This window comes from Clarias gariepinus, chromosome 8, assembly GCF_024256425.1.
Source record: "Clarias gariepinus isolate MV-2021 ecotype Netherlands chromosome 8, CGAR_prim_01v2, whole genome shotgun sequence".
NCBI classification, from domain to species: Eukaryota; Metazoa; Chordata; class Actinopteri; order Siluriformes; family Clariidae; genus Clarias; species Clarias gariepinus.
This window is the reverse complement of record NC_071107.1, coordinates 2,742,427-2,757,507: the sequence shown is the minus strand read 5'-3', so window position 1 is coordinate 2,757,507 and position 15,081 is coordinate 2,742,427. Positions and strand designations below refer to the sequence as shown.

General features: G+C 38.9%; 1 protein-coding gene across 2 annotated transcripts in view; it reads right to left on the bottom strand.

Annotated features, from left to right (window-relative positions):
• Positions 1 to 2,114: 2,114 nt before the first annotated feature.
• The window catches only part of smad1 (SMAD family member 1), a 34,011-nt gene continuing 21,044 nt past the window's right edge, over positions 2,115 to 15,081 (bottom strand). For both annotated transcript variants that reach the window (XM_053502464.1, XM_053502462.1), the window contains exons 3-7: positions 13,708 to 13,986; positions 12,988 to 13,104; positions 6,957 to 7,178; positions 5,714 to 5,970; positions 2,115 to 4,151 (exon numbers count right to left, since the gene is read on the bottom strand). In XM_053502464.1, coding sequence (XP_053358439.1) covers positions 4,008 to 4,151; positions 5,714 to 5,970; positions 6,957 to 7,178; positions 12,988 to 13,104; positions 13,708 to 13,986 — 1,019 coding nt within the window. In that variant the 3' untranslated portion in view covers positions 2,115 to 4,007. The remainder of the gene's footprint in view (positions 4,152 to 5,713; positions 5,971 to 6,956; positions 7,179 to 12,987; positions 13,105 to 13,707; positions 13,987 to 15,081) is intronic.

The following is a 15,081-nucleotide window of genomic DNA, read 5'->3' as shown; positions in this document are numbered from 1 at the left end:
CTGTGTAAGTTGTGTGTCTGTTCTTGTTTGGTGTAATTACTGAGTGTGTACACCTGTCTGTTTGGTGTAATACTCTGTAAGTAGTGTGTGTGTGTGTGTGTGTGTGTGTGTGTGTGTACACTTGTTCGTGTATCATTTTGCGTATACTAAGTGTATGTACTGTGTGTACACTTGATTGTGTGTAAATCCTGTGCTTATGTGTGTGTACGTGGAAACACAGCTACTACATCCTTGTCCTCCATTATGACCCCCCCCCACGCTCGTTCTGAAAAGCCACACACACACACACACACACACACACACACACTGCACAACATCATTCCATTCAGTATCAGTTCCCGGATCGGATTCAGTTATGTTACTTTACATTAAAATGAGACACACACACACACACACACACACACATTTGTGATACTGAAACAATTTTATTATTGTATCTCCCAGGAGAGTTTTTAATATTTCGTGGCTAAAACTGCTTTCTGGAAAACACTACACAGCAACAAGAGCACAAAAGAAGGACGGAAAACAAAGACACACAACCACTTAGGAAAAAGTGCACGTACAATAGAATTTCTTTAAAAAACAAGCAAAATGTTTCAGTTTAAAACAGCGGATGGGATTTCTCTCGAATAATTAAAAAAAGAAAGGTAATGAGAAATATAAACTTTTTACAAAAAACAAAAACACAAATAAAATAGTGCCATTTAGAAAGTAACCGAATTAAATCAGTTATTTATTTATTTATTTTTTTTAAATGCTGTAAATGTTCAGGCGAAACTTACTGCTGCTTTAAGGTGAAAAGCGACACCGCTTTCGACTTGGGACTGAAATTTCAAAATTCACGGCAGGATGTTTATGGGAATCTGCTGTGTTTTGATTTCGCACCGTATTGACTGACGTGGCAGTAAAGCAGCTCGTGGGTTGTGCTAGTGATCAGAAGGTTGTGAGGTCGAATCCCAAAATAAAGTTCTGCAACAGGGTAAATCGTTCCAGTTTTCCTAAAGCATGGTTTATATTTCTGTAAGCGTTAAACGTTTGCAGAAAAAAAAAAAAAGAAGAAAAAAAAACGCCGGAATAAAAACATCTTTATGTGACCAAAGACGCTGTATGTGAGGATGCGTGTCGGCGTTACCCTGAAATGTGTCTCACGTCACCTCTAACACTGAACATTCGCTCTTCTTCAGGGTTTTTTTTTATGCCCGTTAAAAGAGAAGCTCGTCTCGTAGCAGCCGGCCGTCCGCAGATTAACTTCGAGAGAGAGAGAAAAGTGAGGCTGGTGAAGGAATGAACTGTGTGTAGCTGCTAAAACCGACGTGACTCAGACGTTAGACGTAACTACAAAGGAATAAAAAGCACAAAGTGTCGTTATTTACTTTATAAAAAGTGTAGCTGCTGTGGTATAAGAGGAATAAAACAGTACGAATTTCTTGTTCTATGAAGGAAAGAAAATAACGTGCAAATCGGTACGATACAGCGTGACCCAAACCCTCAATCCTTTTCTCTGCGTTGTGAAACTGAATAGCTCCAGGAGTGTTAATCAGGCATAAACTCCGGAGATAAAAGGCTAAAAAACAGGAAGCGTAGCTGATTATCTGGATTGTGTGACAACATCCGTTGTTAAAAAGCGCTCTATAAATATAACTGAACTGAATTAAAATGTCATATCCTGTGTGGTGCACTAATTTCGTGTCATTAGTAAAAGCAAATGCGTGCCGTTTTTGTTTTCCTTCCAATGCACGTGTATTACATGTTTTTCCACATAATCGAGCTACGAGAGAACAGCCAGCGGGTGGTTTCAGTTCCTTCTCATACTGTACATTACTGACACATCATTATTTTTATTTTTTATGATAAAATGTAATACAATAATAAACAAAGATCATTTTAGGACTATTTTGAGACTGACTCCTGGTCCGATCTTTAGGAAAGCGCTATGCTTATGGACGATGCGGTCACTGTGATTGACAGGTGAGAGATACAGTATGCCCCTCCCACCCAGGGAGCATGGCCAACTTTGCAACACGCCATCATGTTTAAACATAAAACGAACAGGATTTATATCAGGAACATCTGTCGGCTTTACTCTAGACATTAAACAAGATATTTGTGATAATGCCATCTTTAAAAAAAAAAAAAAAATTGTTTTAGCCATAAATCACACATCTGTCCACATCTGTACTGTATTTCATCAATAAACACTGAGCTGATCTGATGAGTACAAATTAGAATTAGTTTTCAAATCAAAGTCACTGTTCCATATTTAAACTTTGAACAAACACTGTCTGTTTTATCGCGTTCTTGTCTAGCACTAAACACTCAAGATTGTGCATTTTTTTGATGTTTTGTTTTTGAATGCTACTAATCAGCTAGCTATACTCGGAGCTCAGGACATAACATTAGAACCTAATGTATATAAAAAAAAACAGGTAAGTCTGGTTTTAAATGTAAGAAGTCTTTTTTTTTACTGTATAACTACCATATCAGGTTAATTATTCGGAACTTAATAATATAGACAGGAAAAATTTAGGTTGATTTGGGTATGTATCAGAATTCTTGTGTGTGGCAGTTCCAGTATCGCCACACTGATACGCCAAAATTGTTATAAATGTTATTTATTAATTTTTTACGTTTTTTTTTATTGATATATGTTTGCATTTGAGGTGGTTTTAAATAGTCACAGTTCCGCTATTTAAAGTAGTTTGTTTAGAATTGTAAGAAAATCAAAAAAAAAAAAAAAAAACATACAAAACCATAATACTTACAAAATCGAAATACAAAATCGAATCTCCACCTAGGTATGGTGATAATACGGTATCGGGTGACGCATGGTGATTACTATCCCTACTTATTAATATGGAACGGATGCTTGATGGTTAAACAGTTAAACATCAAATTCTGAATATCACTCTCTGAACTACAGCCTTTTCGATTTAACTGCTGTGATTTTATTTACAATATCGTCGATTACGATTTGCGTCATGAGCTAAAGAGGAAAAAAAAAATTCGAGCGCACCGTGAGCGCCTCCTGATGTACCGCATCTGGACGTGAGGGCGATATCGAGCAACACTGAGCTGGAAAATGAAAAATATTTCGAACACTCCAAACCAGAACCACAGCAAACGAACGGAATTTTCTTCGTTTTCTGTCCATTTCATTTTCATAAACGAGAACGACCTTTAGTGTCTTCCGATCACTATGTATGTAATGTATTTCAATACTCATATGTTAAAATGTTAGTGGCAGAAAAATAATAATCAACAAAATAATATCCAAAACAGACAGCACAGCATTTCCTCTAACAATCAGCACATCTATAAAAAATTTTATACACTGCCCTTAAAATGATCTGAAATCAATCGGATGCAATATAAGTAGAGCACGAGTGTGCCTATGTGCCCCTACTCTACCAACATCATGCCGTTTAACCCACATATTATTCCCCCTTTACAACACTTATGATTATTCACGTCCACATTATCTTTATTTACCCAATGTCTTTTTTTGTCTCATTTTGCTACATTTTCTTGCAAAAACAAAAAAGAGAATAAAAACTGTAATACATTCTGTTCTACACAGCACAGACGCTTCTTCCGTGCATCTGACGCACAATGTCTATGATTATTTACTCGTTTTTAATCTCTAAGCAGGTCAGTCGTGTCGCATAACCCCTCTACTGTATAGTTACTGTACCTACACGAATCCCCCCCCCCTCCTCTTCATTGGAATAATAACATATTTCACAAACCAAAAAAAAAAAAAAAATGAAAAGAAAGGAGAAAGTGTGATACAGGAGAGCGCCTGCTGTCACAAGTATGAAAGGAGGATACTTTTGCAGCGGGTATGATGGCCTCATCAACGATTGCGATTGGTCACACAGAGTTATCAAGTATCTTCCAGACATTCGCTGACTGAGGGCTTTGCTCACTGCAAGTAAAATCGTATACAACTGACCCCCCCCCAACCTCATAACCTCATAACCCCGCTCCCTCCCCTCTCCGCCCACTCCTTAGGACACGGAGGAGATGGGGTTGTGAGGAGAGCCCATCTGCGTCAGAACCTTGTCCAGCCACTGGAGCGGTCCATGGAGGTGGATCTCGATCCAGCAGGGGGTGCTGGTCACGTCCTGACGATGGTACTCGGCTCCCCAGCCCTGGACACAGAAATCAACACGGGCACTGATAAGTACACACTAGATAGATAGATAGATAGATAGATAGATAGATAGTAGGGATGGGAATCACAAGTCACCACCCAATACGATATTAAAACGATACCTCGGTGCCGGTTCAATTACTTCACAACTGACCTGAAGTGAACTGAACATGATTAATTAAATGTAGGCTGTTCCTTATAACATTAGTTTTTTCATTTAAAAACCAAGTGCACCATTTATACAATGCAAACTAACTTAAAATACAAGAGTTTTAACATTTAACTTCAAATTAACTAAACAAAAAAAGCTACTCAGTCAACCATCATAATTATTATTTCTAAACAAAATATATATAATATACAGTGGAACCTTGGTTTATGAGTATAATTCGTTCCGGGAGCGGGCTTATATTCCAAAACACTCGTAAACCAAATTTAGTTTTTCCATAAGAAATAATGGAAACTCAAATTATGTTCCACAAGCCAAAAAATTAAATACATAAAAATAATTATTACAAAATATAAAGTAAAAATAAAAAAAATTAACCTGCACTTTACCTTTAAAAAAAGTAAAAATAAATCCCGACAGATAAGTGTTTCCGTTTGTGCGGCAGGTGCTGTGTATGTGTGTGTGAGTGAAGCTAAAGTAAGGAGCCCCTCCCCCTCTCCCCTTTCTCGTCTTACACACCCTTCCGCCACTCTTTTCACACACACACACGCGTGCACACAACAAAAACACTGTTTTATCTGCCTCAGTTGTGATCACGTGATGCTTGGCGTCAAAACAAGAAGTGCATGCGTGATACATGATACTCAGTACTCGTAAATCAAGACTTGTTCGTTTTCCAAGTAAAAATATATTAAAAATCGTTGCTTGTCTTGCGAAACACTCGCAAACCGCGTTACTCGTAATCCGAGGTTCCACTGTATATGCAAATAATTCAATCCTACCACACGGGATGCCATTGTAGATAGATAGAGTAGTTTTTAAACTTGACATTGTGAAAACAAACATATTCTTACTTTAACTTTTAGGTAAAATAGGTCATATTATTATTATTATTATTATTATTATTATTATTATTATCATCATCACATTAACCCTGAAATGCCAGTTTTTTTTTTTTTTTTACATAAATCTTTGCCACAATGGGGTAAAATAACAAATGAGTAAAAAAAAAAACATCTAAACAATAAAAAAAACATAATAAATAAACACATTTAACAGACAAAAGTAAGGAATCAGATAGAAAATTTATATGGAAAATAATTATATATTAGGGCTGCATACTATTTTATATTGAAACATATTTATCTAATCTACACCAGATCTCATTGAGAGGATGCTAAACAATATTTATTTATCCCCTCTAAATATATTTTTTTAAATAACCTTAACAACAGTGAATTGCAGATTTTTGTGATTAAATGATTCCACAGGTCCTCATGGTGATTTAGATTTTTGTGCGATTAATTGTGCATTACTTTTATACATAGATCATAACCAAACATAAATAAATAAAATAAATAAATAAATGAATGAATGAATGAATGAAGTACCTTGACAAAGCTCATGCGAATAGTGCACATCTTGGTGAGCTCGTAGACGGCCTCGAAACCGTGGTTGACGGATTGGGCGAGCAGCTCGGCGAACTCCTGGTTGTTGAAGATCTTGAGGCTGCAGCCGCTCGGGATCTTGCACACGGTGGTGTGGTGGAAGCCGTGGTGGTGGTTGCAGTTGCGGCTCTGCACGAAGATACTGCTGTCGCTCAGGCACTCGGCGTACACCTCGCCTCCTACGTAGTACAAGTGCACACCTGGGGAAAAACAAAACAAACCAAAAAAAACTTCATTAAAACTCCTGGATGAGAGATATAGTGGAAGGTGTAGATGGTCTTGGGTGAGACTGTGGGCTACAGAAAGCTAATAATGTGACCTCTGGAGATGTGTGGTGTTGTATGGCATGGTTTAGTGGGGTCTATACCAACGTAGCATATTGTTATTGGATTCTTAACTCTGAGAAAATTTTCCTTCTTCTTCCCTAATTTCTTCCAAGTCGTTCGGAATCGCCTCTAAACCATATGTGTTGTTTGTTTATGCCTAAGCCAAGATACAAAGCTATCTAACTAGCTTCTAACACAATTCCAAATTCTCTCCAATTCCCGCCTTTGGTCTGTGTTCAGAGAGATGGCACGTTCTCCCCGGTTTCCTCTGGGTACTCCGGTTTTCTCCCACATGCAGATTAGGCTAATGACACTCCCAAATTGCTCATAGTGTGTGAATGAGTGTGAGAGTGTGTGTGCCCTGCGATGGATTGGCACCCCGTCCAGGGCGTACCCCGCCGTGTGCCCTAAGTCTCCTGTATCCCAGGACCTCTACACAGGATAAAGCGGTATAGACGTTGATTCAGTGGGATTCAACTGCAGAACGTACTGTAGGTTAGCTAATAAAGCTAAGGCTTGAAAGCTTTAGAAAGTTTTGAAATTTTAGTATTCATTCAGTTAAAATTAAACAAAGCATATGCAGAGCAAATGCAGTTAAAATAAAGGAAACATCTCCCCGTGGTATTTTTTTGTCTTCGTCTAGCCGGATATCGCGACACTGTAGTTTGATCCTAATGGGAACGGGCTGATCGATTGAAACGAGGCCATGCAGTACACCTCTAGGAAGTGGACCGAGTAACATTAATCTATATTATCAGTTTGCATGAGCTGGGCCTTGATGAACTGCATCGTCAGGTAAACCGCACGGAAAACCACAGAAACATCTGTAATGTAATGTACGCAGCGTTCCCGTGTCGAACCTTTGCCGATGTGCCGGCGCGTGTTCTCGATGGTGGAGTTGCGGTTGACGTTGGACAGCAGGCCCAGGCAGAAGCGGTTGCGATTGTTGGACGGGTCGGTGAAGCCGTCCACCAGGACGCTGGTCGAGGACGCCTGGAAGGCTTCTCCGACCCGGTTATTCAGCTCGTAGTACACGATGGAGCACCAGTGCTTGGGTTCTTCGTAGGCCACTGACTGGACGTCTGCACATAGAAACAGAAAAAAAAAACATTATTAGGTATCATACAGTGCTGTGCAGAAATCTTGAGCCCACTCACTTATTTCTTCAGCTATCCCTCCATCTAGGGACCTCTGTAGTCCAATTAGGGACCGTGGAGGCCAAATGGTGACCATTGTATTTTTTCTCCAATCAACATTCATACACTACGGGCAATTTGGGAACGCCAATTAGTATAATCTGAATGAAGTGGTTTGACTCTCCTGTCAATCATCTCGGGCAAAATTTAATAGACCACTGGTTGGAAATAAATGCTATGTTGCATAGGTTTTATGGAAAACAACACCTCAGCGAGCACAGAGATGATCAAAGATACAGTAAAGGTGGATATTAAAGGCTGCTGCATTTTGCTTTTTCTTATTTTTTTGTTTGTAATCAAATAAGCTGCTATGTCAACGTCTCCAAACTAGCATTATCTGATCGTATTCTAATCCGATTATCACTAATGTATTTAATCTAATTACACACAGCTTTGTATTAACGAATGCACAAGCTAATCACACACCAGACCTCGATCTGAATCAGTGTAGTGTGTGCATCCATGGTGCGCATCGGATGAACTTGCGTGTCTGCGCCTGTGTCGTGCCCCGTGTTTGCCCTCAGTGAGTCAGCCCTTCTGCCCTTCCTTCGTCCTCAGCCTCGTCCTCGTCCTCGTCCTCCTCCCCCCCCCGCTTGAGAGAGCTGAAGTGTGTTTATTCAGCACGCGGCTCTCTTCTGCTTCCTGAGCCGGGTGGCACTGAGGTGCAGGTGTGTTTTGTCTACCCCTTTCCCATCAGCGTTCTCACAATGGGGCAGCGCCTAACGCCACTACACAGGATGCAGCTTGAGTCCTTTTTCCCAAAACTCCCACTCGACTCGCAACTCCACAAAAAAAAAAAAAAAAACTCGACGTCTCCCTACTAGGACAGGACACACAGCTTCATATGCACGGACCAAAACATAACGTTGTGAAGGTGAAAATCACATATTCCTGGACAGTTTACAGAGTAATTTATTAGTAAATTAAATCGAATTAATAAAATTAATAAATAAATAAACAAAAAAAATAGTCACGTTATTAAATGTCACACTGCTTTCCTATTCACTAAGTTCTTTTATTCTTCAGACATTTATATACACAAAATCATAAGAACACAATTTTCCACCCCATGGTTTCATTTGGCTTCCTTTAAAAGATTTTGGTTGGTTGTCCAAAGGACACGTCTCTATTGTGTGGCTTGTTTTTATCCACGTAACTGCTATTGTCTGAATTAATTAACAATGATCAAATGTTCTGTCCTAGTTCTATATCCATGTTCGGCATCAGGGACGAGTGGACGATATACCAAAATATTATATATTTATATTTATATATCACATATTTGTATATTTATTATAAAATATACAGTCGACCCCTGAAATTCTTGGGGTTACGGTTCCCAGAGCAACCAGAAAGTTATTTTAAAAAAACGCACATTTTAGATGTGGTCAAAAAATGCCCATAAATGCCTATTTTTATAGTTTAAACCATAAATCTGCTGCCAAAATATTTTAATTTCATTTCAAACTCGGCTTAATACATCCCCCCTTAAAAAATAAAGAGAATCTTAAGGTGAACCCGTGAACTGCACAGTACTGTACTGCTGTGTCTCCAGCTGTGCTAGAATGTAAAATACAGATGTTACCCCCCCCCCCCCATATATTACTGTATACTGTAACTCATGCAAGTGCGTTTTCTTTGTTTTCAGTACTGTAGGGTAAATACGGTATAAATTTACCATCACAATCTACAGTCGCTTTGTGTTCTCTCTGCAGTATTAAACAAATGTATAGAGTATTATATTTTATAATGAGATTTAGCTGAGTTATCCACATTTATGTTAAAAAATTAGTCAATTATATTGTTATTAATGTATATATAAATAAGTTAAATATATAAGTTTGCATCTGAGGCAGCAAACTCTGAACCGCGAATTCGTGGTGGTCGAATGTACTTAACATTCCTTTACAGACGGTCAGCTTTACAGTAAGCTATAAAGATTCAAAAATATTTTTACGCCTTGTTTACACTAAGTTGTCCTTCTTTGGTGGTCAGACAAATACACTCCCTGTTCGGTAATCGGAGAGTAAATCACAGATGAGAAATGGAAAAAGTAGATCCCAAAAATATAAGTTTTGTCTTAAAATGATTTCGGTGCATCAATTAATTTAAACAACATCAGCAGTGAAAATACTAACTAATGCCAAAGTTCCATTAAATCCTGTCCGCTGTTCGATTGAAGACGCGCCCAGAGTTTGATGAATGACCAGTACGCTGTCGCAAAACTGCTCAACATTTGGATTTCATTTATGGTGCGGGTTAAACCTCAGGCAGATACCCAAGGACTGGTTGGAAGTTCACAGTCAGAAATTTCTTGCTTTAAGTGTACTATAATTGTACAATTGTAATTAAAAATTTCCTGACACAGTAGTGATCAGGTGTACAGGGAATGGAAAGAAGAGTGAGAACAGAGACCTTGTGGAATGCTGTACAGTATGTTGAATCATCTGCAACTGAACATCACCAAAACAAAGGAGATGGTTATCGACTTCAAAAAGATCAAAATCTAGGGGTACGTTTGGATGACAAACTGGACTAGAGCACAAACCCAGCGGCTGTATAGAAGAAGGGAGAGAGAGTCACCTCTATTTCCTTAGCAGACTTTTGAATCACTAAGTCACTTTTGAATGTGTTTCATCAGTCTGTTGTGACCAGGGTGATTTTTTTTATTATTATTTTAGTTTTTTATGCTGTAGTGTGGAGTGTGTCACTAAGGAGCGTTACGGGAGGTCGTTTATACCTGCGGCCATTAGGATCCTTAGTGAGTGCCTGCAGGGCCGGGTATCTGCCACCTCCTTGTCGATGATGAGTCCTTGTCGACGTCTTCTCAAGACATGCGACCTAGTGTACAGTAAATAGGACTTTCGTGTGCTTGGTTTATTTTATTTAATCGTATCTTTGTTTAGACGTCTGTAACTGTTATTCTGCACAACTGCAATTTCCCTCTGGATTAATAAAGATTTATCCAATCTCGATCTCTTATCTGCAGTTAAATCATGTATCCTTGTTTTTTTTCCGATCTGAAAAATGACCTGATCTGTACATTTAAATCTGTGAGATGATCTGATCTGACCTGTGAGCTTTACCTCTGGTAGGTACTAGAAAGAAAGAAATAAAAAGAAAACACATGCCCAAAGGGGACCCAAAACCTAGGTGGTTTTAATATTATGGCTGATACACATGGTGTAATGATGAGTAATTTAAATGTTACGTCTCATACAAAGTGACTTTTTTCACCCTTTTCAATCTCCTGCTCCACATTACTGTCCAGTAGGTGGCGGTAAAGCACTAACTGCATGTAAAATGTGAGTTTTAGTTCAAAATAAATGGTTGTTACATGTGGTCTTCCACTGCGAGGATGATCAGCTGTCCTTCCTGTCTCCCTGTAGCGCCGTCTTAGGCGTCTGACGGTGCAGACATGGCGATTTATCGCCCTAGCCACATCAGCAGTCCTCATGCCTTCCTGCAGCATGCCTAATGCACGTTCACGCAGATGAGCAGGGACCCTGGGCATCTTTCTTTGGGTGTTTTTCACAGTCGGTAGACAAGTCTCTTTAGTGTCCTGCGTTTTTAGAACTGTGACCTTGAATGCCTACCTTGTATACACACTTCAGAAAAACTTCTAATACTAAATATATTGCTAAACATTATATATTAGTTTATATATAACCATTATGATATTAATATGATATAAATAATATAAATAATACTATTTTTTTTCTTTTTCGATCGATTAAAAGTATGTGTGGGTCACTGACGGATAAGACTTTTTAATAGGCCAATTTTAAAATACCAAAAATATGGATATGTTTGGCCATTTTCTAAACATTTGGAATGTAGTGTACACATGCCTTTATAAAGAAAAGTAAAAAAATTGTCATTTTAGTGTTTTTACACTTAAGTTAATAAAACATAGCCTTAAAAAAGTCATCTGGGGCGACCGTAATATATCTCAGAATTCACATTTTTATGTGTCATTAAGACTAGTTGAACTCATATCAGTAAGTAGATAAACTGATGAAGAAAGATAAACTTTAGTGTCCTTTCATTTTATAAAAACCATTATTTCACAAGTTTATTCTATAATATCAGAGTCTCCCTCATTATCCAGTTAAAATAAATGTTTATCCCTACAAAAGGAATGGAAAATGGCTAAATTTAGAAAATAAAAGATAAAATATACAAATAATGATACTTAAACAATTAACTCTATGTATATAATTAATGTATAGAATATGAAAACTACAAATATAGGACATATATCTATCATTTAAAACACTCAGCAGTGGTCGCCCCACATGAGACTCGGTCGCCCCATATGATGTTTTCAAGTTTACTCAGGTATAACAGACTAACAGTTAGCATCAGAAACCAAACTAGCTTCTTCTAGTGACAAAGCACTATCAAATTTATCATCAAAATATAGATTTGTGGAAAAAAATTATAATTCACAGTTTTGGGGTGGTCGCCCCACATGATGACCAAAAGTGACTACGACATCACAGCCGTTAAAAAACAGCTTTTTCTTACTATATGAGAGAGACTGATTTACTATACAGTTGTTTCCAGGGGGTCTTCACTTGTGTCTGGCGGATGCAGTATCCCATCCTTGAGATGTTTTTTTAAAATAAAGGTCCCAAAATTGTGGTTTGTTGATGGTCGCCCCGGATAAAATGGATAGAATCAACATAATTCGGACAACATTCGTTTGTATATCATGATAGAAATATATGAGCAAATGCTTTATAGTTTTGTCAATGGATGTAAAACATGTTTAAAATTATGCCAACCAGGAAAAGGGATATATTTAAGTTGATTTAAAGTGTTTTTAAACCAGTTGTCCTAACTAAAGTCAAGGCCGGACGGTCGCCCCATATGGTGTTTTGGCACTTCGGATAGCAGAAAAAATGATGAAAAACCTAAAAATTTGGAGAAGTTAGAGTGGTTTAGTAGGTAAAGAAGGTATAACAAGTAGATGAGAAATTTTTATGTATTTTTTAGTTTTTTCTGCAAAATAAAATTAACCCGGACAGAAAAAGGGGGCGTCACGTCATTGACCCGTATACATTTGTGGGGGGGACTTTTTCGACCGTTTAAAATGTTGTATTTGATTTAAATGGATTAAAACCCACCTTCTCGATTAAACTGTATATCTGATTATATCTCAGAGCTCTTCCTCCAAAACAACACTGATATTTAATTCCCATGCCACACAGCTCTGTTTAAGGAAAAGCAAAAAACAAAAACTAATTCAGCTCAGGTCCTACATCCTGTTCACTCATAATCAATAAAAAGTAAGACCAAACGTGGACAGATTTATCACTAAACCGAAAAAGTTTTCCCTGCGAGCCTTCGTTCAGAGATCCAGGACTCCGTCTCCTGACTGCTGACAAGCTAAAGCATTAAAAATGAATCATTAGGTACAAGCAGAACCCGAGACACGCTGTACTACAGAATCATCCGGAAAGGCTAAAGTGGACGTAATGGGGGGGGGGCATGGGGTTGTGTGTGTGTGTGTGTGTGTGTGTGAACATGAGCGTGTGTGAGACTTCCTGCACCTGTAGTGTAAAGCGAAGCAGGTGCTGACAGATTGAGGAGATGATCTCAGGCAGAGGCGTTGAATGGTATTGCCTGTGTGTGTGTGTGTGTGTGTGTGTGTGTGTGTGTGTGTGTGTGTGTGTGTGTGTGTGTGTACCTGTCCGGTTGTTGATGTCTAGAGGAAGGTTGGGGGGCAGCATGTTGGTGTCCATTGGCTGGGGACAGTCATGTGTCATCTGCTCCTCAGAGGGCATGTATGCAGGCGGCGGAGTTTCTGTGAACCAAGACGCGAGCTTTAATCCACGATCCACATGATCACAAGTCAAAATCAAGCCTGGAGCACTAAGAACTAAGAACATCTCCGTTTCAAACGTTGGCGGCGTCACACTACCCTGTTGTTTAACTCCTTAAATAAAAAGTAAGTTAACGCTGTCGATCGATTAAAATTTTTAATCTAGTTAATCACAGTCATAGCCTGTGATTAATCACGATTAATCGCAATTTTAAAATACTTAGATTTACTCAGTCATCTTATTATCCGTGTCACACACAGCCAGGTAACTGTGCTGCGATTATGGGAGGCCTTCGGGGTCAAACTCGGTCATATGATTAATTTGTGTCAAAATTTCTGGATTAATCGCAACGCATTAATATTGACAGCCGTAATGTCAATCAAATTATATCATTACAGAAACTGCATGTTTAATATGGAATCAGAAATGTACTAAGTCGAGCATATGCTCATAGTAACCTGTGATTTGAAGTCAGAGCTGCGGTTATAGAATAATTAAAACAATTAAATTAGTAACACCGCTCCGGTTTAACTTGACTTAAAAAGCAATATTATAAAATCCATCAACTTCCCTAACAATCTCACCTGGCATCTGGAAGGGGCTGCTGGGTTCGGAGCTGCCCGGTGAATGTGGGAAGGTGGCGCTGCTCGCCGTGCCACTGTTGGGTGAGCCGGGGTAGCTGTTGGAGGGCGAGTTGGGTCCAAACGGTAAACTGTTGCCTGGCTGCTGAGTGAACGATTCTGGGTATTTAATGTTGTGGGGCATGTGTGGCTCAGTCTGGTGCAGCGAGTTGCGGTAGCGTGGCAGCATGGACAGCTTGGCGTTGAACTCGCTGTTCCGAGGCACCAAGACCGGCGGCAGAACTGTGCGAAATGATGCAGAAGAAAAAAAGCAATCAGCTTTGACCAGCAATGGGAAAAAGGTTGATGTATAGAAGGAGAGTAAACAAAGGCATTCTACACTGTTGTGCTACGTACTGGTGTCCTTTCGACGGTGTGACGTTTAAACCAGTACCGCCTCCCTTTTAAAGATGAATTTATTAACTAATTAAAGTTAATTAGTTAAGCAGTTAGTTAATTATACTGTATGGATACACGCACATAGCGGTACCTCGGCATATGAATTTAATATGAGTTCTTAAGGTGAAATGTTGTATAGTGAAACGCATTTTCCCATAGAAAATAATGTAAATGCAGATAATCCGTTACAGCTGCTCAGAAATAATACCAATATTACCAATTTCCAAACACAATATTCATATTTTTACATATAAAAACAATCAAGACATTTACAAAAAATTGTAAATAAAGTAAAATATGAAATAAATAGACATTAAACCTCACATGACATTAATTTATAATTCCTCCTGGCACCAACTGCTTTAAAACCAAAGATGAAAGCGGCTCCCTTTTCTTCTTGCTACCGTCCTTGCTTACATTCTTGGGATCCATGGTGCTATATCTTTACTAAATCTTGCAAAAAAATGCAAAAAACTTTACATGGCTTTTCCATCGCTCGTGTGCCGAAAATGTTTCATAAGACATGAAAATTTCAGTTCTTAAAGCCATTATTTTATACGTAACATCAGCTATCGGTCACGTTTCCTGCTTTGATGAAAGGAGCGAAGTGAAGTGTGTGAGACAGGTGCTGCGGGAGCGGGTGTACAGCAGGCCTCCACTCCTTCCTGCTATTGTGCGAGACGTCGACAGGACTTCCTGCTGCACTTTTTCTCCGCGCGGCCACATGTTCTCTGCACACGCGTGCAACACACACACACTTGACAGAACAAAGCCCTTATTCTCCCTCTGAATGGAATTTCCTGCTCCCGCTCTCCTACTTCTCTCTCTCTCTCTCTCTCTCACACACACACACACACTGTGGACAGCTGTTTCTGTCTTGTCAGCTGACCCTCTTCTTCTGCTAAGCCAACAAAAAAAAGTGTGTGTGTGTGTGGGGTG